Source organism: Lissotriton vulgaris, chromosome 8 (assembly GCF_964263255.1).
Source record: "Lissotriton vulgaris chromosome 8, aLisVul1.2, whole genome shotgun sequence".
Classification (NCBI taxonomy): domain Eukaryota; kingdom Metazoa; phylum Chordata; class Amphibia; order Caudata; family Salamandridae; genus Lissotriton; species Lissotriton vulgaris.
This window is the reverse complement of record NC_141696.1, coordinates 1,244,819,937-1,244,846,566: the sequence shown is the minus strand read 5'-3', so window position 1 is coordinate 1,244,846,566 and position 26,630 is coordinate 1,244,819,937. Positions and strand designations below refer to the sequence as shown.

Sequence of the window (26,630 nt, the reverse complement as noted above, 5' to 3'; positions counted from 1 at the left end):
TGCTTTATGCATTTGACATTAGTATTAAAAATGGCGAGCTTAGTATTGTCTTCCTCATATGGCGGTTCTGTTTTGATAAGTTTGTAGGAATGAAGTTAATTAAGAATCCAGTTGCTTATATTCAGCATGTTGATGCATTAGCACACTAGTACTAACCTAAAAGTCACAATAAACAAATGTATAAATGTTGGACATTATCTAATGACCCTGCATTATGATTTCTCATAGAAATAACTATCATTGTAAACCTTCAAACAATTGCTCACAGTTGCTTTTCTCTTTGCTTTTTTAGGTGAAAACCGAGAAGAGGCAATATGCGTCTAGAATATAATGGATCCACAGAGATTTTATGTTAATCATATACACAATGACTGCTTTAAGAAAGAAGTCTTTTTGAAAGGTGTAAAAGAATACTTTCAGCAACATAATGAGCTGGTCCAATTCACTTGATGTTAAGTTTTGCAAGTGAATCCTGCATTTATGCTTATACCTGCAAACACTTGTTTTGAAGAATAAGTGCTGGAAGCCTTGCCCTGAAACCTGAAAATGGCAGCACCTGTGATTCCAAATAAGGCCTCATTTAGAGAGCTACATGACAACATGAATGACTCCCAGAACGATAATGAAAGTTTGCTTGGCTTAGGGGACACAAATGCAAACCAAATCATGACTAGTGATAAAAGCCCTGAGGAAGAAGGAAAGAGGAGTGATGAGGTAGAAAAGGTGAGAAGTTTGTCTCAAGTTGGAAGTGAGAATCTGGTGTGGTCGGGTAAGCACCAGAGAAAATGTCTAAGTTGGCTTCAAGATTCGCAGGTTAGCGGTGTCATTTCAAAAGAACCTAAGAGGTATAGTCCTACAATCCGGAGGATTAATGAAGAATTTATGTCCCGTGACCATAAGGACAATTTGAGACACATTCCCATCAGCCACGGAAAAACAGAAAGGACTCAGACCCCTATTGAAAGCTGTACTGAAGAGGTCAAATGTTGTGACAAGGAAACATCATTTACAACATTTGAGACTGAAAGACTTTCTCATGTATCTTACGGGGGATCAATCCATCCCTCTGGTGGACCAGAAACTGTTCCAAAAGAAGCATTTGGACACCCATCACACATTGACTTGCGTTCTGTATCTCCTGCCTTCACAGACCCATCTTGTGACAGAACTGGTGCTACACCAAAATCCCCCAAAACACCTACAGATCAATTTTTAGGTCTGCCATTTCATCCCCTTGACAATACCTCAGAGGAAAATAAGACTGTGCTTTATACTAAAACATCTACCTCAGAAAGCAGGAAATCGCCTGCATCAGAACTCCGAATGGATTCTGCAAAGTTGCAGAACTCTAGCAGACAAAGCACATTTCACCCAACGTACTCAGATCAGCACTTGAACCCAATTAGTAAAACTCAGGAAATTTGTAATCTGTCAGAAGCACAGGGGAGTCAGACTGACAAAAGTAGAAGGTTTGGGCTTCCACAACACAAGGCCAGTTGGCAATCAAGAGCTGAGAGCATAATGCTGGTAGAGATGGCTGCATGTCAAAGAGATGGAAGTGTAAGAGGAAAGGAGCAGTGTGGGACTGATGTGGCAGAGTCTAGTCCTTCGCAAACGCAAGACATTTTCAGTGAAGTAGACAACTTCCGTGTGAAACAAGCCGAAGCTGGTTCTGACGTAAGACCAACTTGTGGAAGTACTGCTGCATTGTTAGCTGAAGAAAGCAGGGACAATGTGAATTGGCCTGTCAGTCAAGCAAATCAAGATCATATCACCACAAGTAAAGAGAATAGACCTACCGGCCCTTCTAGTGAGCCCAATCGCCAAGATAGTGTCATGATGTTGACAAACAGAAATAGATTCTTTGATGAAAATGCAGTGGCTTGTTCTGCTGTAGGAAGAGACTCTAATTTATTTGTACATAATGTAAATCCACCTGGAAGTGTAACTTTCAGAGAATCTGAGAACATAATAACACCATTAAAGGGAAAACCTGATTCTGCCTCAATCAAAGCCTTTGAATTTTCTGATTACCAGCGATTTTGGAGTCAAGAAACTGCATCGACTGAATGTCCAAGCTATCGGGACAGGAATAATGACAGCCATGTCCAGGCCAGCAGCAATAAGATTAATTCTGAAGAACCAGGTCTAGCTACTCGCAACAAGATGGCAGCTACTGTAGAGACACAGATTTCAGATGGATCAAAGGGGAGTTATAAAGCTTCCACAAGTACAGATGGCATTTTGACTGTTCCGGGTCCATTATACCCAGTGGCAAGAGTGAATATTAGCAAACAGACCTCAACATTAAGGAACCTTTATGCACTTCATGTTGACAGACTTTCGCCTTCTACCGTCCTACCTCCCATTGACAGTACACAACTGTTAAACATTTCTCCTCAAGGAGCGAGCACAGCTGTGTGCAACAGTGGTATCCCCAAAACCTTACTTGTACATTCCAAACCTTCCCTAACAAGCAATGTGGAGAGTAGTCACAGGGAAATGGCTGAGGAGAAGGGTGAAGCCCAGCCTGTGCTGCCAAAGCCTAAGCATGTTCGACCTAAAATCATTACCTACATTAGGAGAAGTCCTCAGCCAGTGGACAGGCTTGACACTTCATTTGAACCATCAATCTCATCAACTGTTCCCCAGACATCTCCTGCCTCTTCTCTGACTGATCACAGAACCTTCACTAGTGATGTTAAAGCACCTAATGTTTTATATGATAAATTTAAGCCTGATGTACAGAAACCAAGAATATATGCCTCTGGATTAATGGTCTCTGGTATTAAGCCTCCGGGACACCAGTTTGGTCAAATGAGTGAGCAATATGTACAGGAGGTAAGAATATGTTTTATTAATTTGCTATTTTTTCCTGCTGTATTGTGAGCATGTACAACTACAAATATTTGAAAATATGCCAGATAATTGTTGCTATTTTCACTTCACTGAATTGTAATACTTTGTTCCATAGTTTTGCCCTCAACCAAAGCTGTACTTTGATTAACCTTTAATGTTGTGTTCCCATCTACAATGATGTTTGTTCTTTGTTGTTTCAGTTATACACTCTCTTATTTCTACTCTTGGTATTTTCTTACTGTCATATATCCCTAATAAGGTATTTTTGTTTCTGCAAACGAGTTCCTTTTTTTGTCACTGTAATTTAACTTTTTAAGTCTGTATCATTTCGGAATCTGAGACTAGATGTACAAAACCTTTTAGCGGTTGCAGTCATGACAACGCAATGTATTAAACCCATTTTAGGCGTCAGTACATTTTACTAACTCCTAAAATGAGTCTACAAATAGATACATTGCGATTTGGAAGGGGAGGTTGTGGGCATCCCTATCAAATAGTGATTCAGTACACTATGAAGCAACGATTTAATTTGCCAGCTGATAGAATTCCGGCTGCAAACTATTAATAACTTACTGACCCCCAAGCTGAGGTGGTAACATATTCCCCTCTGGTCCTTTTTCCCTTTTAGGAATTGGAGTCCATGGTACCACTGCCAAATCTCACTGAAACTTCAAAAAAAGTTTTTTCAAAGCAGTCCCCTTTGCTGTAAGGAAGTCAGACTGCTTTTTTAAAAACAAAAATATTTCTATTTTCTCAAAGCAGTCACAGGAATGGTTGCCTGCTGATACTTTCAGGGCACTTCTTGTGGCATCAACATGTCAGAGTAACACTGAAAATATGAAAAATATATGGAGAAAATACAGTATTGTTTAAGTCCAACAATATTATGTCGAATTTTGATTAAAGCAGATGCATAAAAACAAAACAATCCCAACATTTAAAAATTTCTTAGTGATAACAAGTCCAAATATTAAGCATTCCAGCTCAAGTCAGGTTCCTAGCAATCCATACTAATATAATAAAGAGAAAGCCCAAACCTTTGAGGCGGGTAATCTCAGGAACCACAGCACCAATCAAACACCCAATACAGTGTTGGAAAGGGCAGTTGCAGCAGAAGGACATAGGCTATGCAGACGCCCACCATATACATTTAAAAGGTAAAAGAACCGTGCCAGTAAAGTAGTCCCTTGTGGGCGTGTCTGCGTTGTTCTGTGGGCGTGTGCTGGGGACGTGACAAAGGCTGGGGGTGTGTGGTACGTTCCGCCCTTCATGCCATGTCTCATATCGTGTGCTAATCCCACCCTGCTCCCTTTAAATACCCCTGCACCCCATAATCATAACCCACCCTTACTCCTTAAAATACCCCAACACCCTTAAACACTAACCCATCTTAACCCTATAAATATACCCTTTACCCAAAAACCCAAACTTATCCCTAAACCCTAAAAATACCCCTGTACCCCAAAACCCAAACCTAGCCCTGAACCCTATAATTACCCCTGAACCTCAAAACTCAAACCTACCCCTGAACCCTAAAAATACCCCTGTACCCCAAAACCCAAACCTAGCCCTGAACCCTAAAAATACCACTGTACCCCAAAACCCAAACCTACCCCTGAACCCTAAAATACCCCTGTACCTCAAAACCCAAACCTAGCCCTGAACCCTTACTGTACCCCAAAACCCAAACCTACCCCATAACCCTAAAAATACCCCTGTACCCCAAAACCCAAACCTAGCCCTGAACCCTTAAAATCCCCTGTACCCCAAAACCCAAACCTACCCCTGAACCCTAAAAATACCCCTATACCCCAAAACCTAAACCTAGCCCTGAACCCTAAAAATACCCCTGTACCCCAAAACCCATACCTATCCCTAAACCCTAAAACTATCCCATAACCCAAAACTATATCTGAACCCTTAAAATACCCAAACACCCCAAAACATATACCTCAGTACCCCAAAACATATACCCCTATACCCATACTTACCTTATCCAAACATAAAAAAAACCCATGCTTTTACCATTCCTGCATTTACAACGAAGTTCGTTGTAAATGTACGTGGTAAAAGCATATAAAATGTAATGCCATGCGTTATGATGGCATTGCGGAGTCATGGTACTTTCGTAATGAAAGTATGCGGAGTGATGGTATTCGGAAAGAAAGCTGCAGAATAATGGGTTATTACCCTCCCCCGGTAAGTACATTGGTGGCACGGCGGCCCACATCTCCAGCATTATACTCATATTTTTTCACCACCCATTTGAAAAATGCGCAGGTCTCTCTCATTGATGGCCAGCACCGAAATACACTTTTAGGCACACCTCCCGCCACAAGTTCTAGAATTGCGAACTTTAGAGCTGGGGAGCTACGTTCGAATCTTGGCATCAGCTCAACATCCTGTGATTCCGGGCAAATCACTTTGTCTCCCCGTGCCTACCACAAATGAATGTGTTCTTCTGTAATGTAAATTGTGATCATGCCATGTTGTCGAGTTTGCGCTATATAATATTGCAAGAAAAAATAAAGTAGGGAAACTCGAGTTCACACACTACTGAACGCACACTCTTAAGTGCATCAGCAGTGCACTGTGAATCGGAGTGTTTCACAGGCCTGTCACAGATAAGAAATACTATCAAAACGAAATCTTACAAAACAACATTCTACTGGCTGGCAGCAATTCAAACCCGGACAACGTCGGGACGGGCTGCTAGTATCTTTATAAATTAAACAGGGGAAAAAAACTGGCAATGCACACAATCAATCCTCATTTTGAGCTACATCCATATGATTTGTCTCAGGGTTTTCAAACACAAACAAAATCTCCTTGGTTCAATGAGGCGTTTATGGTGGGCCATTCATTCCCCTGCATGTAACACAAGACCCTCGCATTTAACCCATAAGCACACATCATGTTGCCATTTATCAGCCAGAGGGGAGGATTGAGCTCTTCAATGTATCGCAATACATCGTTTAGTAAGAACCAAAGCTAGGTCAAGAAATCTGTTCTCTATTTTTTGGGGGGTTCGGTCTTGGAAAGTTGTTCAGCAAGCAAATCTCAGTGGTATGTTGCTCCCTCCTATTAAGTAGACCTTTAACGCCTATTTCTATTTTATCACACTATCTTACTTGCTCATTTTTAGACTTTTCCTGTTCCTCTCTGGCACTGCCCTAGCTATTTGCTTACACACTTTTACTAACTTTCCACTGTAATCTTGCCATCTCCTTTTCTGATGTTGCTGTTTTCACACTTTCCGATGTCCGCTCTTAATCTTGAATTTAAATGTTAACTTCGATTTATAATGGTTTATGAGTGTTTAATTCAATCTTGGGGGCCAAACCTAGCAGGATGGGAAATGTACAAATTTGTGATGCCCTAAAGCTCAAGTTATCAATTCGTAGACCAATAGGGTATAAATCTCCTTAAAACCTTATACTTAGTCTGCTTCCATATGTCAAATGGCAATTCCCAATTTTGAGTTTAAAATTATATTTTCTTTCAGCAGCGACCTTTCAAAAACAGCATGTTTGGACAGCCTACAGTTTACGAGAAATGGGCCCTGTCAACAAGGATATATCTAGTTGTAAACTCATGTTTGCTACCAAATGTACCTTTTCTATTCCTGGAAGAAATTCACTAAGGATTCATGGCAAACGCAAGTCCATTTCCAAAAGTTATGTGAAGATCACTGGAGCTGTAAATCCACTAAAAGAGTGGACAAAGTGATGCTTCAAGGCATAGCTTGGCCAGGAGGGTTTGGAATGTCCACAAACATGAAAATTGCTCAGCATTCCAAAATTATAATCTGACCTCTTCCCACCCTGGAGATAGTCAGATATGTATTGCAGTACTGGGCTGGAGTATGCCCACATTTCGTTGTAGTGTAGTGAAAGGACTTACCCCATTTGGAAAAATATTTTTGCAGCAGAAAAAAGAACATTTAAAATTGCATTAGCATGAGAAAATACATTTTCCATAGACAACGTTTTCTGCATGATGTTGCCAAGCTTAAAAAAGTTATTTGATGAAAATGCAGTTGTTTGTTCTGCCACAGGAAACTACTATAACATGTATATACATAATATAAATCCACCCAAAAGTGTGGCTTCCAGAGACCCTGAGAATACAATACCACCATTGAAGGGAAAAAGCCTTTGAATGTTCTGATTATCCATGAATCAGCAGTTAAAGTTGAAGCACTTCCTGAAGTAACACTGAATGCATCTGAAGAATTGTGAGATTGGTGGTTCCATGGATGTTGGCACAAGAATCAGCACATGTGAAGATTCACACACAGCAACTTTGATAGGCAGGTGCGTTGCTTTGAAGAATGCATGAAAACTCCTCTTTCCCTTCAAGACCTTTACCCCCGAGGTTAGGAACTCCTTCTCCCAGGGCATGAAAGCAGTGGCACACTGGATGTCTTCCAACTACTTGCAATGCAACGTTGGAAAGACAGAAGTCATGTTGTTTGGTGAAGCAAAACTACTCTGGACTCCGGACCGGTGGCCACAAGATCTGGGACCAGTACCCGAGCCCAATCAAATAGTCAAGAACCTGGGAGTTCGATTAGATCAAGAACTCACCTTCAAACAACATGGCAACCAGGTGGTGGGAGCCTGCTTTCATGTCATTGGCATGTTGCGTAAAATCTTTCCCTTACTACCAGATGCAACTAGGAGAACGTTGGTACAGGCTCTAGTGCTGAGTCGAATAGACTATTGTAATGGCCTGCTCCTGTCCGCTAACGAGGGAGTCACGACAAGACTCCAGGTGGTTCAAAACACGGCTGCTCGCCTGGTTCTGAACCCCCCCCCTCGTACGCCTTCCAAACCACTGCTGACAAAACTACATTGGCTATCAGTCAAACAGAGGGCCAAGTTCAAAGTATGCTGCACAATACACAAAAGACTTAACGGAATGGTTCCAGCATACCTGACTACAAAATTTGTCCCTTACATACCCTCCCGGACACTTAGGTCGAGCGAGCAAGGCCTTTTTTGTGTTCCTAGAGCAAAAAAAGCCAGACATGGAACCAAAGCGCTATCTGTAGCAGGACCCTCCCTTTGGAATAGTCTCCCAAAGTCTCTGAGGCTATCTGCAGAACACTTCCCATTTAGAAAAATGTTGAAGACCTTCCTATTCCAATACTAGAACGGCTGCTAAACTAGTTCTTCCCCAAAACACATGTTGTAGATGCCTAAAGGCGCGGAGATACTCCTCCGGGAGTCGAAGCCAGCGTGTTACAAACCTACAAATAAATAAATAAATGAGTCTGAGGTACTGCAATGAGCTCATTTAATTGATCAAATCATATATTTATCATGTTTACTTTTGGTTATGAAGGACTTTAAAAGCACTTTACTATTTTTTGAAAAGTTCAATTAACGACGGACCGATGGCATCCATGCCTTTAGATAGAATGTGGGGGGGTGCTGGGTCTAGAGGGGATCCTGATTTATTCTCATTCATGAGGATGCATTTATCATCCTCGTTCAACAGTGGGAAAAAAGTAAAAACTGTGGGAGACGGATTCTCCCTAATATCCTGTATGTGACTGGGGTCTCTTTTTGTATTGCCCTGACATAAATCATAATATCTAGATTTGTTTTCGGGAAGAATGCCACTATCTTGTTGCATCTTTCTTTAGTGGAGTGCTCTCCATGCCACTGGAGTCAAGCAAGCCTGGCTGATGAGGGGTAAGACCCCGAAACCGGTCCAAGGATGCTTGTTTCCAGTCCAGGGAGGACCTAGCCTGGCAGTTTGGGGTGGACTGTTCCCATTGGGAGCAGGGTCAAGATTGATTTGCATATGGCTGGGTTCAAACTGGAATGGCATGGGGAGCAATCAAATGATGGATTTAGGCTCGGATATCTGTACTGGGGTGAATGTTTGACATTGTTCAACATTCTGTCCATCAATTATTCTTTTTGCAGAACTTGACGAAGGCACCTCAGGCAAGGGTATGATTCATAGAAGGCAAAGTCCAGCAGCACCAGCACAATTGCAGAAGGTCTTTTGTGTACCTGAGACTTCAGAAAACAGGAGGCAAGCCAGCAAGCCCTTGGCGATCACTTGGAGGGAAGGCAAAGTCCTGCCAGGAGAGTTAGGGAGCAGCAGACAACAGGGCAACAAGCAGAAAAATAGTCCTTCAGGACTGCAGTCCATATGAGTCCCTTAAGTGAAGCAGGCCTTCTGACAGAAGTTCAATTCAATGTCTGATTTTGTGTGTCGGAGACCCAGTACTTATACCCAGAAGTGCCTTTGATGTAGAGGGTGGTTTCAAAGGAACTCTCTGAAGTGCACAAAGATTCATTTCAACCCAGTCCTGTCTGCCAGGCTAACCCTGGGGAGAAAATCAGTGCTTTGTGTGTTCACAGGACACTACAAGTGTAAGTGTTAGCCCTCCCATTCCTCCCTGCCCAGGAAGACCCATCAGAATGCAGATGAATGCACATGAGTGCTCATAATGCAGTTGAGCCTCACCTTCCTGTGTTTGTGGCTGTCTAGAGGGAAAGAACACAGCCTAGCTGTCGCTCAACTCAGACGTGTATTGGAGAGAGGCTGTCCGGCACAAAGAGCTGTAAGCACAGAGAAATGTGAATTTTCTAAAAGTGGCATTTCTAAAACAGTAATGATGAATCCAACTTCACCAGTAACGATGATTTATCATTACCATTCCAAACATAAGTAACATGAAAAAACTGCTCCTCTCTGATCTGGAATTACAGCTTTAACGTGTATTAAGGAATTCCCAAAACTGGCCTATGAGAGGGATAGGCCTCACAGTGTAATGTAAATGTAAATGTGTTGTATTTGTATAGCGCGAACAGTAACCCGTAAGCATCCCGGCGCTTGTACTCCTACCACAAGGGAACCCCTCCTGGCTTTTCCTTGTGAGGTGTCCACTTCTGGGCATCCCATGGTGAAACCAGGCATCCCTTGTGTATCGGGGGCCGTTGTGGAGACTAAGCAAGCTATTGCCCAGAGTTGCAGCGTGGGGCCCATGCTTAGATTCGGCACTGAGGCGAGAATATCCGGTCAGAGGAATTTAAGCCCGATCCTGCCGAGGCGGGAATCGAACCCTGGTCCCTGGCCAGCGCTCTGCAGGTCTGCCGCTCTAACCATTGAGCCACACTTCTCCACTGTGAGTGAATATCAAAATAGGCTGTTTGTCACTATAAAGACATAAAGGTACATGTCCTACCTTTTACTTACATGGCACCCTGTCCTTAGGGTTACTTAGGGCCTACCTTAGGGGTGACTTATTTATAATTAAAGGGGAGTCGAAGGCTTGGCAAGTAGTTTTAAATGCCAAGTCAAAGTGACAGTAAATTGCACACACAGGCACTGCAATGGCAGGCCTCAGACAGGTTTGAAAGGCTACATCTGTGGGTGGCACAATCAGTGCTGCAGCCCACTAGTAGCATTTGTAGTACAGGTCTTGGGAATTTTAAATACCACTTTACAGGGGACCTACCAGTACAACAAATATGCCAATCAGGAATACAGCAATTACATCATGTAAGGGAAGAAGCACATGCACATTAGAATTGGTTAGCAGTGGTAAAGTGCTCAGAGTCCGACTCCTAGGGCCAACAAAAAGAATTCAGCAAAAAGAGGAGGAAAAAGGCAAAATGTTTTGTGAGCCTTCAGGCAGTGTTCGAGTGAATGGAGAAAATGTTGAAATGCTTGTCGACACTTGATTAAGAATTACTATACTATCAAAGGACACTTATAATAATTAGGAATCCAGGACTCAACAAGAAGCCGGTAGGAGTATTCCAGGAGCTTATTGTGGCTACAATATAAAACTAGGAATATTTAAAGCAGACATGTCATTCAAGGAGAAGAGTCTCTTTACAAAAGTCTTCATGCTGAATTACAATGTTAACATTCTTGGGTGGCTAGAACAGCAAAAACTGAGAATGATGATAAATCCATGTCAACCACCTTATGTGTTACGCATCCAAGAAGACAATTTGGAAACAAATCTTGAGGAATACAAAGAGGTATTCAGTAAAAAGCTTGGATGCCTAAAGGATTTGAAAATTTTAATAAACTTAAAAACAAACACACCACCAGTCAAACAATGTCAGGAATATACTCTTGTCAGCCCTCATAGAGGTTAAAGCCATACTAGAAGATTGGTGCACCAGTGTAATAATAAAGCCAATTAATGCCTCTGAATGGCTATCACCAATAATCGTTGCAAAGAAAGGAAATGGCACAATTCACCTACATTTTGTAGTGGATTGTGAACCGTTGCCCCTAATAAACAAATTGGTGATGACATTGGACCAAGCTAACATCTTTACAACAGTTGATTTTAATGCAGCCTCAAATGTGTTGAATTAGACCATGAATTCAACAAATGGTCTGTCAAAGATCATGTGGAGATTCATACTTCTCCTTCGCTGGAACTGTACTTGGAGTTCATTGAAGGCTCCTGGGATAGGCAACTGTTCACTAGGTTTAGGCAAGGATTTGAGTGGTGGTCTCATGGTTTCCCCCTTGGCTTATTCAAACCCTCAAAAAGTATTGCTATGGGCCTGCAATGAGTCCGCCCCACAAAGTCTGTTGCATTTTACTTTCTTTTGTAAATTATATACAGATCTCTCAAAAAGGTTTCTAATTCCAATCATGAGAAAGCGGGGCATTAGATCATTGAGACTAGCTCTGGTAAATCTGCAACAACTGGATTCCCCATCGAATTGTGTAAACATCTGTTCTTTCCTAAAATGTGCAATTAGCAGAAGGAAATCACTGATGTTTTAGCTGGAAGGTCTTATTTTACAATAAAAGTAACACACACTATATTGAAACAACTTTGTGACCGTGGCACTTTATTTGCACGTTATATGTAGCAGTCAGATATGCAAGACAATAGCAAGTTTGTATGTTATTGTTTTTGCCATGTAAATTAATTTTTTTTGCAGTTTGGGGAATTGCATGCTGCTGATTTTTATCACAATTGTACATGGATGATATATTAGTTTACAACAAAACAGATAAAGAACATAAATATGTATTAAAGAAAGTACTTAAAAGAATTCAGGACAGTGGTCTGACTTTACAGAAAAACAAGTGTACGTTTTCAAAAAAAGCTGCGGAGTGCCTAGGACACCACATTGACGACCATGGTGTTCGACCAAAACCATCCTTGATAACTGAGATCACAAAGTCACTGACTTAAACTAACAAAAAGGACAATCATTTCTGGGCATGTGGGATTTTGATTCCAAGTTTGTAGAAAAACTATACTGTAAAGGTAGAACCACTTAAAAATTGATAAAGTTTTGATGTAGAATGTGTGTGGAATGAGAAATGTGGGGAGAGCACCATCCCTGCAGTCATTTAATGAAAAGTTACAAAGTATTGCAATTACTGACATGAGTCCGATTGTGTTAGGTGCAGTACTCAGCCAAACAAGCAGAGAAGAGTGAAAATACCATAGTCTTTACATCACGTAAATTAAGGGGCCCATAAACAAAATATTCCGTGATTGAACAGGAATTATTGGCTTGTGTTTGAAATTTTACCAAATTCAAAAGTTTTCTTTGGAGCAAAGACTTTACCATTAGTACAGATCACAAACCAAATGGTTAGGATTTTAGAAGGAAAAGGATCGGGTAATTGTCACCAAGAACAGCGTAGTTAGTGTGTAAATTGCAAGAGTGCCAAATTAGAATGGAACATATCTCTGGCAGCTGCGCGGTAACGAGAGCGACCCTTGACCTTCCAGGTAGGTCGCTCCCCCCCCGCTGCAGCTCCACCTGCTCTTGTGCGCTGAATCCCTGGTCTTTTGCTGCCCATCCCTGGGCGCTATTTTCCTCGCCCCCCGGGCCCACTGCTCAATTTCCTGCCACTAATGCCCCTGCGGCCCCACCCCCGCGTGCCCATTCGCTTTCCCCTACCTCCCTCCTCCCAGCTGCTCCTCCCTCCCAGCTCCCCTTTAAATGGCGGCAGCTGCGCGGTGAGGAGAGCGACCCTTGACCTTCCAGGTAGGTTGCTACCATCCCCCCGCTGAAGCTACACCTGCTCTTGTGCGCTGAATCCACAGTCTCTTGCTGCCCATCCCTGGGCGCTATTTTCCTCGCCCCCCCGGGCCCACTGCTCATTTTCCCGCCGCTGCTGCCCCTGCGGCTCCGCCCCCCGCACCCATTCGCTTTCCCCTGCCTCCCAGCTGCTCCTCCCTCCCAGCTCCCCTTTAAATGGCAGCAGCTGCCCTTCTGCGCCCCTCCGCGCCTGCACCGCACCCAGCGCCAGAACCCATGGCCCCCGCGAACCCCACAACACCAGACTCCACTACGACGCCAGCAGCCTCCACGCACTCAACACCGGCCGAAACCACACCTGCTTCCGGGCCACCCCGAAACAGACCAACGGGCCCTTCTCCTGCCGCACCTGCTGCTTCACCTGTGACAGAACCACCAAACCTCCAAGAACTGGACACAACCACTTCCGATTGCTACTCCTCAACACCTGCTCCGCACGCAAACACGCCGTCGAGCTCGGGGATCTGCTCGACACCTCCGCCCCAGATGTGGCCTTCCTGGCCGAGACCTGGTGGAACGACTCCTCGGCGCCAGACATTGCCATAGCCATCCCGGACGGCTACAAGATCACCTGCAGGGATCGCGCCAACAGAATCGGAGGAGGAATAGCCATCGTCCACAAGTCCACCCTCAAGGTCGCCACTCACACAGACGACACCCTCAACACCGCCGAACACCTGCACTTTCGGATCCACACCGACCCCAACACCACCCTCAGAGGAACACTCATCTATAGACCCCCCGGACCCCGGGCTCAGTTCAGCGACTCCATCGCTGACCTCGCCAGCACCCACGCACTCACCTCCACAGACTACATCCTACTCAAGGACCTGAACTTCCACCTCGAGTGCAACGACGACGCCAACTCAGTCACCCTGATCGACAACCTCGACAACCTCGGCCTCAAACAACTCGTCACCGCACCCACGCCACCGGCCACACGCTAGACCCCCCTCTTCTCCACAGGCACCCACGTCGCCTTCGACCACACCACCGAACTCCACTGGACTGACCACCGTCGCATTCACTTCACCTTCAAGAAACCAACCACGCACCACCGCACCCAACAGCTGCCTCGTCGCTGCTGGAGCAAAGTCACCGAAGACCGGCTGATCACCACCCTCGCACAGAACCCATCCCACCAACCCAGACGCCGCAGCCCGCAACCTCAGACAGTGGATCGACGACTGCGCCAACACCCTCGACCCTCTCAAGAAACCCACTAACAGCCACGAAAAAAGCTAGAGAGCCACCTGGTTCACCGACGAGCTCCAGACCTCCAAACGTGCATGCCGGAAACTGGCGAAAAAATGGCTCCACGAACGCACACCGGGCAACCACGCAGCCCACAAGGACGCCACCCGTAGACATCACCACCTCATAAGATTAGCCAATGAATGCATTAACCCTTAAGATGCGTAATGCCATTGTTGTGATTGATTACTTCAGCAAATGGGTTGAAGTCAATTTTGTATCTCAACCCACTACATCCAAGTAGACTGAATTTCTGAAGGAATTATTCTGCATGGAAGGGTTTCCCCATTAATTAGTCAGTGGCAATGGAGAGCAATTCATGTTTCAAGAGTTAGTTACTTTAATGAGGATTAATGACATAGAACATGTAAGGTCACTTCTGAACCATTCCCAAAGCAATGGCCAGGTCGAATGAGCTAATTGCTTAGTCAAGGAGACTACTCAAATGGCATTAAAGTCTCACATCCAAATCATAGCAGCCCTTATGACCTGATTGTGGTCATACCACACTATTTCCCAAATACCACAGGTAGAACCCCCCATTGAGTTACTTAGGAGTAGGTTAGCTATTATACAAGTACAGTCATACTAGTCATTAGCATGGAAGAAATTGGAAAAAGAGAACATGGTAGATAAAAAAATAAAAATGAGAAACTTGGTGGACAAGCGCCAGGGGCGCATGTGCAGTAACTATGACACTAGAAATGCACTCATAAGAATGTCTGTGTGTGTTGGTGACAAGATGAAAGTCAAATATTTAAAAAAAAGAAAATATAAGCAAATACAGTGAACCTACACAAGTGATCAAAGCCAATGGCACACCTGTCTTTCTAAAAATAGGCAATGGTAGAATGGGTCAAACATTGTTAGTGTTTGAACTCCAGAGCCTTTGAGCAACAGTGAAACTGTTCATGGTAACAATTATACAGCTGTGCTCTCGCAACTACTTAAGGATATCAACATTCAGTACAATGACAATTGGAAAACAATAATGTAGAAGCAGATTCTTTGGTGTGTTTCTTGTCACTTCAAAAATGACGATTTAATATGTCCAGACTTGAAGCACAGTCACAGTAAGCCGACACGTGTTTCGTCGTGTACGGGTGAGTCAACACGACTCTTCAGGGCTGGCAATACAAAAACGAAGTATACATATTTAATTATGCGTTTTGTTAAAAAACATACTGCATCTGGTGACAAGAGTGCATCATGCATGCAGTTGTGACGGGCCATTGCAGTCACACATCGTGTGTGTGATCAGTGACAGTGATATAGGTATATCCTGGGGTGTACCACTCAAGGGTGTGAGTGGTTGCCCTTGAGTAGCAGTGCACTAAAAGTGATCTAATGGAGATTTCGTAGAAGATATGTGTATCAAGTGTTTGACAAACACACGGTGCAAGTGTGAGAGAGCTATGGTGAGATTGGTGTGTAAGGGTAGAACCGACAAGCTCATACTGGAGTGAAAAGTGTTCAGTATTGTTTCTATGCCTTCCCTAGTACTTATTTTTGCTCTCTCTTTCCCAATCTTTGTTATACAGATTGTCAATTCAAGCACCAGACTATCCTCAACTCATTTGTTCTGAGTTGAATACAAAGGTAATGAGTCTACCTTTTAAAGAGAGAGGAGTTTTCTTACTCATGTTATGCTAGCACCACTAAATACTAGATACTGAACACTTTTCACTCCAGTATGAGCTTGTCGGTTCTACCCTTACACACCAATCTCACCATAGCTCTCTCACACTTGCATGGCATGTTACTATATTTTACCTTCAACGCATAAAAGGATCACCGTGTGTTTGTCAAACACTTGATACACATATCTTCTACGAAATCTCCATTAGATCACTTTTAGTGCACTGCTACTCAAGGGCAACCACTCACACCCTTGAGTGGTACACCCCAGGATATACCTATATCACTGTCACTGATCACACACACGATGTGTGACTGCAATGGCCCGTCACAACTGCATGCATGATGCACTCTTGTCACCAGATGCAGTATGTTTTTTAACAAAACGCATAATTAAATATGTATACTTCGTTTTTGTATTGCCAGCCCTGAAGAGTCGTGTTGACTCACCCGTACACGACGAAACACGTGTCGGCTTACTGTGACTGTGCTTCAAGTCTGGACATATTAAATCGTCATTTTTGAAGTGACAAGAAACACACCAAAGAATCTGCTTCTACATTATTGTTTTCCAATTGTCATTGTACTGAATGTTGATATCCTTAAGTAGTTGCGAGAGCACAGCTGTATAATTGTTACCAAGTCTCTGACTTCATTAGACGGTTAAGGGTGTTCTCCGTCTGCTCTTCACGCACTACCTCTGACTTACTCACACCACACACTGTTACGTAGAAATTCAGGCAGAGCGCCCCTAATATCTGAACTCTTCTAAAAACCCTGACCGCTGATTTCACTATTGGTGTCAGATTGGGTGCCTCCACGTAACTATACACACCTCTCCATACCACTTCCTCTCATATCTGTCCGACACATCATGGATAGAGAGAAAATAGCGGCAGATCTCTTTGAAAACCTGGCCAAGGGCATGCCCACACACCAGGCATCAGCCACGGCAGGTCCTGCACGCGTAGAAGGTCTAAGAGACAAGTTCAACAAACTTGAAAAACTAAAAAAGCAAGAAAATTCACGCTGGTGGGATGGCGCTACTTTGAAACACTACCTCAGACTTAAGCTAGTTCCTAGAGGACTGCGATCCCACATTCTCCCATCTTATGATGATCTAGATCCGGATCTCATGACTAAATGGGAAGATTCACTCAATTTAAATTCCAATACTCTCATGGATATTCTTATTGAGAGTGCTGACCGAAAAACCGCCAAACTAAAACTAGAAATTTCTATTGTAGAACAAGAAATCAAAGACTTAAACAAACCCGAAGCCACCGTCAAAAATTACACCACACTAGACGAGATTCTTCTCAAACACCAAAACGAGATCAAAAATAGAAAAGCACGTCAGATCAAAAGAGATGAGGCAGATTACAAAAATGGCAGAATTTATACTTTTGATCGAAAATATGACTCTTTGATCTCTAAACCTAAAGTAATCCCACAGACAGGCAGATCCACTACAACTAGTTCGGCTCACTCCAGTACCACTTCACTGAGCTCTACCGGACTCAGTGATATTGAAAATGAAATTCTAGCCAACTCAGAAGCCCATAGCTCTACCTTTTTTTTTAGAAGTGGAACGGGTCAGAAAGGGCAACAGGACACAGCCACCCAGGGCCGCTGTAGACCAAAACCCCATAGGGGCAAACGTAGGAACAAGCGAAGATTATCGCAGGAAACTGAGATCAGGGACACAGAGGAACTAACCACACCAGCAGACACTGTCCAAGTTATCAATCTGTCTTCACTTCCTCTCACACCGGACATGATCTCCCTACTCAGCAGAGGCCTGAACTTCAATCCCTACACTACTGGTGACTTATGCCAAACTAAAGTTGATATTTTCAAGTTCATACGTAATCTGAAACTTAAAAAACATTTCGCGGGGCAACAAGGCACTCAAAGGGAATCTAGACATACTCCAAATGTTTTTGATAATGTTTCCTTATCCATTAAAGATTTGCAATCTACACACCTGCTTCTTTCTTTGACCGATAGAGAAGATAGCCCGCTTGAAATGGAAAGGTTACTTGAGGAGCTGAATGTTGAAACTGATTATAGTATGGCGAGTGGTTTAAGAAACAAATCCAAATGGACCCCCACGCTATCTGGGGACAATGTGATAGACAATTTTCATAGACTTGTTCTAGAGGATTTAAACAGAACTAATCTCAAGAATCTAAACAGCAAGTTTAGATATAAAGACAATTTGACCAAAGGCGAACGGTTAGCTCTCTCAACCCTTAGCGACAACCCTAACATCATCATCAGGGAGGCAGACAAAGGGGGCAATGTGGTGGTCATGGATCTGGTTGACTACAACAATGAGATCAATGGCCAACTGAACGATGACTCATGTTATGAGTTACTTACTCATAATCCCATGGGTCCATTAACACTTCTACTCAATCAACTTCTACTCACTTGGAAACAATCTGGTCTTTTAGATGATAATGAATATCTTTATCTTAAAATATTCAAACCTACGTATCCTTGGCTATACACATTGCCAAAGATACACAAAAACCTGCCATTTCCCCCCGGGAGACCGATAGTATCGGGAATTGGGGGTCCCACTGAGAGAATCGCAGAATACGTGGATCTGTTCTTGGGCCCTCTAGTGAAGAACCTACCTTCTTATATACAAGATTCCAAACACATACTTAGCATCATGTCAGACATAGAATGGCAACCAAACACCATACTTGTAACCATGGATGTGGTTTCTTTATACACCAGCATTAATCCAGTACTGGGTATATCGGCCATTACCAAACTTCTATCCAACAGACCAGCCTCACTTTGGGCACACACCAACATGCTAATACATATGATGACCATTATTCTGGAAAACAACTTTTTTATCTTTGACCGGAAATGGTATCGACAGAAAAAGGGAGTAGCCATGGGCTCAAAATTCTCACCCTCCTTTGCGAATCTCTTTATGGGAGCTTTGGAGGCAGACATGATTTGGAGCGACAAAGGAACTAAATATGTTGACTCCATAGTCTTTTGGGGACGATACATTGACGATTGTTTTCTCTTATGGTCAGGTTCCGAGGAATTACTTTTTTCATTTTTCGAACACCTAAACGACAACACATGGGAAATCAGCTTTACCATGCGACACAGCCTCACTAATATGGAATTTCTAGACCTTGAATTCTATGTAAAGGACAACCATCTGCACTCTAAACTGTTCAGGAAACCAACCTCCTGTAACTCCATTTTACATGCTTCTAGTTTCCACCCTGAGCATCAGTTACGATCCATTCCTTATGGAGAGTTTCTCAGGGCGAAACGTAATTGTAGCGAACCCACTGAACTTGACAATTGTATCTCTAATATGAAAGAAAGATTTCTAAATAGAGGCTACTCCAAAGCTTCCCTTAAGAAAGCCGAAGCGAAAACTAAAATCATCCCGAGACCAGATTGTCTAAAGACACGCACTGAGCCAGATTCCTCCGTACAGTGTATTAGACTCATAACTGAGTTTAACGCACTGAACCACACCACAAGAAAAAGTTTTAACAAACACTGGAAACTCCTAACTGCAGATCCAGTTCTCAAAGAATGTCTTCCGGCCAGACCTTCCATTACCTACAGAAAAGGCTTTACACTGAGAAACAAACTGAGCCCCACAGTTCCCCCAAACACTACAGCTCAAAACTGGTTAACCACACGAGGTTTGGGGTTCTACAAATGTGGATTCTGTTCAATGTGTATGTGGGGTAAACATGGTACGAAAACATTCAAGGGTCCGGAAGGCACTATATACAAAATCAAACATAACATTACTTGCCTCACGAAATTTGTTGTCTACATAATCGAGTGCCAATGTGGCAAGATCTATGTAGGCAGCACAATTAGAACACTTAAAGAAAGGATTGCGGAACACATGAGAGCAATCCAAAAGAGGGATCCCAAATACCCAGTAGCCCTACACATAGCAGAATGTCAACCACTGGGGGATGACTTCAAGGTGCGTGTTTTTGGTATTGACATGATCCCCCTTAACATTAGGGGGGGCAATCGAGAACTGACACTCAGACGTAGGGAGGCCACATGGATCATGCGATTACAAAGCGTGGAACATGGGCTAAACTACGACCCTGAGCTTCAATACTTTTTGGGTGACTAGACATCACCCCAGGGGATCCACCAAATTGAGACATAGATTCTGTAACTCAAGCAATAACTATCTATGTTGTAACCTAGCTCTACATGTATGTGAATCCATCTACTGTCAACCATGCCTTTGGAAGGAAGTTTTTTTCCGAAATGCCATATATATAGATATGTAACTTTGTTGTTAAAACCGTATGTCTTTTACCATGTCACGTGCATAATGGGTCCATCCTATATACTAACTAAAATGATGCGCAAGAGAGTTTTCATTATAATACTGTATCAAACCAATCAAAGTCACGAATGGTTTTGGTGAAAGGCACAGTTTTCTGTTCTGAACATAATTTCCAGAGATATCATTCATCCTCACCTCACCTTGTGGCACTATTACACACTGACCATAGATAAACACAACTAATTCCTCAATAACCAACCTTGGTCAATCAATCTATTCTTATTAGAAATACGAGCCTTTTTTGCGCCACAATAGCGAAGGTTCTATCAACAATACCTGCACCTGACACTAGGTAAGCAGTAAGATTGTCTCTCTAAATATTATGGTACTTATTCCCCTCTACAAGATGGCACCCGCAATAGAGGTATTTTTCTTGCCGCTTTTTCGCCACCTGATACTAAGTAGGCGGAAAGATGGTGTCTTATAACATTATGGCACTCGTTAGAATCTTCTTTCCTTAAGTATGAGTAATGGCATACATCACTTTCCCAACATACAGCCATACAGGTTGCTATACACTATATGCTTCACTATCTCATTCCCCTCTACAAGATGGCACTCATAGTAGAGGTACGTTTTCTGACGCTTTTTCTGTTGCATACGTCTCTAAATAGTCTTCCCCTTCCTGGTCACGTGTCCGCTCACGGGAAACGGCGACCGGGAAACTCAAGAGGAGGGATACCGCACCATCGGTAAGCTGACTCGCTGGTACCATTTAACCTTTGAATCCGCCTTTAAGCCCGCTGGAACTAGCGATCCAGTTCGGGCGTGAACCTCATTAGGATACAAACAACCGGCTACTTTTAAACTAACGCATGCGCTAATCTCCTTGTTTCTCCCTTTCCAGCGCATCGCGTAGGAAGAAACGCACCCGTTTCTTTTATGTCCAATCGAATGGTTCCCCTCCCGGTACAGTTATCCACTTAGCCTTATCAAGGTACTGGCTATTTTCTTACTTATCTATTTGAACTGTGAAGAACTCTCTAACAGAGTACAATTTAAACATCGCACAATATACAATGGCTAATCCATTGGCATCTGTACTTTATTTTTCTCCTACTTGCAGCTTACTCTTGAAATAACTTGACCCATCCAGTGGATAAAGCATAGCAGTGAAATCACTTATGTGTTCTTAACTAAAAGAACATACAGTCTCACCATTGTCTATACAAGAATAGACAGAAACTAGTGGTTAGGATATTTTCCACTAGTCTTTATGTAAGTCCTCTTACCTAGGTCTACATAGGTATCCATCACTTTTCCATGTTTCTATGCCTTCCCTAGTACTTATTTTTGCTCTCTCTTTCCCAATCTTTGTTATACAGATTGTCAATTCAAGCACCAGACTATCCTCAACTCATTTGTTCTGAGTTGAATACAAAGGTAATGAGTCTACCTTTTAAAGAGAGAGGAGTTTTCTTACTCATGGTATGCTAGCACCACTAAATACTAGATACTGAACACTTTTCACTCCAGTATGAGCTTGTCGGTTCTACCCTTACACACCAATCTCACCATAGCTCTCTCACACTTGCATGGCATGTTACTATATTTTACCTTCAACGCATAAAAGGATCACCGTGTGTTTGTCGAACACTTGATACACATATCTTCTACGAAATCTCCATTAGATCACTTTTAGTGCACTGCTACTCAAGGGCAACCACTCACACCCTTGAGTGGTACACCCCAGGATATACCTATATCACTGTCACTGATCACACACACGATGTGTGACTGCAATGGCCCGTCACAACTGCATGCATGATGCACTCTTGTCACCAGATGCAGTATGTTTTTTAACAAAACGCATAATTAAATATGTATACTTCGTTTTTGTATTGCCAGCCCTGAAGAGTCGTGTTGACTCACCCGTACACGACGAAACACGTGTCGGCTTACTGTGACTGTGCTTCAAGTCTGGACATATTAAATCGTCATTTTTGAAGTGACAAGAAACACACCAAAGAATCTGCTTCTACATTATTGTTTTCCAATTGTCATTGTACTGAATGTTGATATCCTTAAGTAGTTGCGAGAGCACAGCTGTATAATTGTTACCAAGTCTCTGACTTCATTAGACGGTTAAGGGTGTTCTCCGTCTGCTCTTCACGCACTACCTCTGACTTACTCACACCACACACTGTTACGTAGAAATTCAGGCAGAGCGCCCCTAATATCTGAACTCTTCTAAAAACCCTGACCGCTGATTAAACTGTTCATGGTAACTTGCCTGTGTTAGTTGATAAAGCTAATGGCAAAGAGCATTGTAGTATGTGTAATGCAGGCCTGAATGGTGACAGTTCAGTTGATGTATCTTCAACTAAGAATGCAACCAACCTCACTGATAGTGTTTTGACCAAAAGAACCATTATTCCACCTGTTGGGTTTAAATACTAGGAGCCACATGCTGGTTCTAGAATTTTGGAGTTAGGCGAAACAAGCAGCGAGCGTTAAATAGCACTCAGTGTGGAATCTGTGATGAATAAAGATGTATAATCCTTCGTGCCTCCTCATCATTGTACCAGGAAAATATTAAAACGCTGGATGACTCATAAAGTGTTACATGTATGATCTTAGTATCTGCATAGACCGACTGGGCCCACATGTTTCACCTTGCAGGACTTTGTACGGTTAAGGGAAATTAAATTGCACTCCAAGACAGATTTCCCCCTACATGTATAATACATTGTCAATGCAGAAAAACAGTTAACCCTACTGACTTTACATACAAGTGGAAAAAAATACTAAAATACTTGGGGATAATATGGTCGCAACTGTTTTATTGCAGTTCAGACTTGTTGAAGGAAAGGGTCATCAAAAGATTTTGGAGAGGTCGCCTCACCCTTAAGGTATCATCAAGGCATGCTTCATCATTTGATGACCTCTCACACTGGTGTGGGAACAATGCCACCCCAGCGGCTCAACCGAGGAATAGTATTTTATGCCCTGGGAGTTCTTATAAATCTGTTATCAGGAAAATGGTCCTGTTTTTTCGGCATAGAAAAGAGTATAAAATATAACTAGAGGTATACTCAAGTGTTTTCTTTATTAGCGAGTACCTCTGGAATGATTAAAAACATGTACCATGGTCAAGAGGTGAAATACAATGAATCACCTGACCTAAATAAATCCTAAAATTACCAACTTGTTTTGACCTCTATAACAGCCTCTATAGATCTTGGATCTTCTTCAGGGTAAGATTAATATAAACCAAGGGATACAGTCTAACCATGCAGATAGGGTAAATAATAAAACCATACCAGCCCCTCAATCAGATTGAAGAACCTAAAGAAAAAGGTACATAAGGGACAAGATAAAACATAAGTGACCCACATCCATATTCTAACTGTATAAGGTGTTAGAGATGTTTATTTTGTGAAAGAAAACAACATCCTAGTGCACCATTTCATCCTCAACAAAGAATAGAAATCTAAGACAGCAGCCTAACCTTTAAATACGGGCCAAGCTGTCATCAACTTGCTGATTCCCATGCCTTTGATCATAGACACTTGGAGATTAGGATGGTGGGCGGATTGCCCCCGCCAGGCTGGCGGTAGCCACCTCCGGCCTGGCGGGGGCAATCCGCCCACCATCCACACTTAAATGACCCCCCGCCATATTAGGATGGCGGGCGGGGACCGCAGCGGACGGAAAGACCGTCCTCCGCTTTTCCGCCCCGGTCGCAAGGTGACCAGGACTGAAAAGGTCCAATATGGTGGCGGTGTCTAATAGACACCGCCAACCATATTAGCATGGGCTTGCAGAAATGCGGTCTTCACTTTGGGGGCCCCCCCCTCCTAACATGGGCATTTATATAAATATTACTGTTGTAAACTCTCTCATTTCATGGGCCACCAGAACTTTGTTAGAATAGGAATACGGATTTCCCCATGGCATTACACGCATCGCACTAAGGGGCAGTTACAAAAAATGCAGGAGAAGTCAAACACCTGGATCCCCCAACCTTCCCATAGTGCTTATTTGACCGGGTAGATGTGACTGGCTGGAGCTGGTCCCTGGAGACGGGGTTGGCTGGATGTTGGTGTCTGAAGGGTGGTGCATACTCAACACTGCTCTGGATCTCCCTATGCAAAAGGATCAGGAATCTGAAAGGGTGTGGTACATATCCCGAACCATCCCAAATACCTGCTGAGATTTCAATTCTTTTGCTTGAAAGAAATCCCACAAGGCTTGATTGAAAATGGCAGCCGAGAGCACAGATACCATGAGATTGGCTTTGGGCTCTGATAGAGGACAGGAAGGTGCTAGAAACAACGTGGAAGTAGGTCCTTCAAAGCCTTCTGTTGATCTTCAATTATTAGTTACACCTGAAGGCTTACATGTAAGGTTAGGTTGTCAAGGAAAAGAGAGTTCTTTCACTTGCCAAGAGATTTAAAACACATACCGTCAGAGGATGATCAATCTGTTGTAATACATAATTTCCCATGAGAGTCCAAACACACAATGCCTACCAAAACGTTCGCTGACAAAGTTTATCTATGATGAAACCTTCACATATTGGCAGTTTGCTCTTCCTTCTGATCACAAAGAATCTATGCATTTTTTTTAGTTTCTTAATACAACCGTTGAGTTAAAATCAGAAAAATACAATGGACATTAGAGACATTAATGGAACATCCACCCAGCCTATCTTCAGTGACAAACTTCCTTCCTCTTCATCAAGGCTTTTAGAGCATTTATTGCTACAAATGCCAGTTGAAATTACCCTGCCTCTTCTGTGAACAGTGCTATCCCAGCAAGTCTTAAATTGACTTTCTACCTGTGATTCATGTACTCTTTACTCCTATTAACAGAATTTCGTCAAATCTCTCCTCTGTTGAAAAAACAACAACATATTTTAACCCTTAGACCTGCAAACCTCAGACCCATCTACAGTATGCTCTTTTGTGTCAAAATGATTAGGAAGTCAGTTGCTTCCCAACTACTTCTACACATCTAAAAACACAACTTTCTAGGCACATTACATAGCAACTTGTTTTCAGATCTAAATGTTGCACCAGGCTCTCAACTTTGTGGATAATGGTGATGCAGGTCTAGTAGTCTTACCTGATCTTTAAGTGCCTTTTGAGGCATGATAAACATTGTCCGCCACGACCTAGCACCTGCCTACCTCAACCATCGACTGAACTTCCACCAACCCGCTAGACACCTGCGCTCCTATTCACTCACCCTCGTAACGCCCCCATCCGTCGCAACTGGAGCTGGGGCTGCTCCTCCGACATCGCTGAAAAGATCTGGAATGAAGATCTGGAATGATTTTCCCCTCCATCTCTGCACAGCCCCCTCGCTGACAGACTTAAGAAAGAGACTCAAGGCCTGGTTCTTCGACTGAGACACAACATACAGATACCCCTGGGGGTGGCAGTGCTGCACTTTACAAACGCTGTTGATTGATTCATTGATTGATTGTGTAGGACCCTATTTTTCTATCTGGATAGGCTATCTCTCCGGTTCTGTTCTTCCCACAGTTTGTGAGCACAGATCACTCCATGTAACTTGCTCTGTGCTCAATTGTGGTGTACTCCACAGCTTTATCCTATCACTTATGCTACTTAACAGGATAATGAAATCTCTGAGATAACGGCACTTCAACACCAGAATGTAGTTGCAACTAAGGTGCGGAATAAGAGTGCCCTGATAGATTCCATTATATGCCATAATTTGTCTTGTGTCCTGCAGTCACCACAACTCCTTATTATCCTCAGATAAAGTTTGGTAGGTCACACTTTCTGAAATATACTAGTGAAAATTCCTGGTAAATTCCAAAGCATGCAGAATTTGGCATAAAAATCACCAATTCCACGTGTAATTATCCATTTTCTTAAGGAAAATCGAAATAAGAAGTATTAGCGAGGCCTAGTAAATACCTCACTCAACGGTGCCATCACCCTCTGGGACACTAAGATTGGGTCCTCAGTCTTACTTTAAGACTTGACATCCCTTGTTCTTTCCAAATAAATCATCTTTAGTTTTAAGACTTCGTTCCAGTCTCCAAAAACATAACTGACTCAATTGTACTGGCTCTTCCCACTACAAAACTCACTTAACCTAAGCAGGAATCTCGACATTGTCCCCACCCTCCAATTGTCACCTCAGAAAAATCATTGGGATTTGCCCAGTCTTCCATCTCTCCCTGTGATCCCAAATTGAAAACATCTCGGAAGCCGCACTCTACTAGTTAACGTACTTCAGAGGGCCACTAATTCCATTAAAACACCTATAGACCACATTGGTTTTCCTTTGGGAATCTTGAAACATACAGAAGTGTGACAAAACTAATTCATGAGGGTAACATTTAGAAAAATTATTTTTATTCATCAAACATTTTAGTAGACCGCACTACTTGTTCTACCATGTACACAAAAAATAGTATTGCAATTTTCCTCGTCCTTGTTAGATCTTAATAGAATTATGGGTGA

The 26,630-nt window shown here is 42.9% G+C and overlaps 1 protein-coding gene across 1 annotated transcript in view; it reads left to right on the top strand.

Moving 5' to 3' along the window:
- Nucleotides 1–292: 292 nt before the first annotated feature.
- The window catches only part of MTUS2 (microtubule associated scaffold protein 2), a 1,086,829-nt gene continuing 1,060,491 nt past the window's right edge, over nt 293–26,630 (top strand). Inside the window, exon 1 of the mRNA XM_086935158.1 lies at nt 293–2,841. Within this exon, the coding sequence (XP_086791284.1) occupies nt 547–2,841 (2,295 nt within the window). The 5' untranslated portion in view covers nt 293–546. The remainder of the gene's footprint in view (nt 2,842–26,630) is intronic.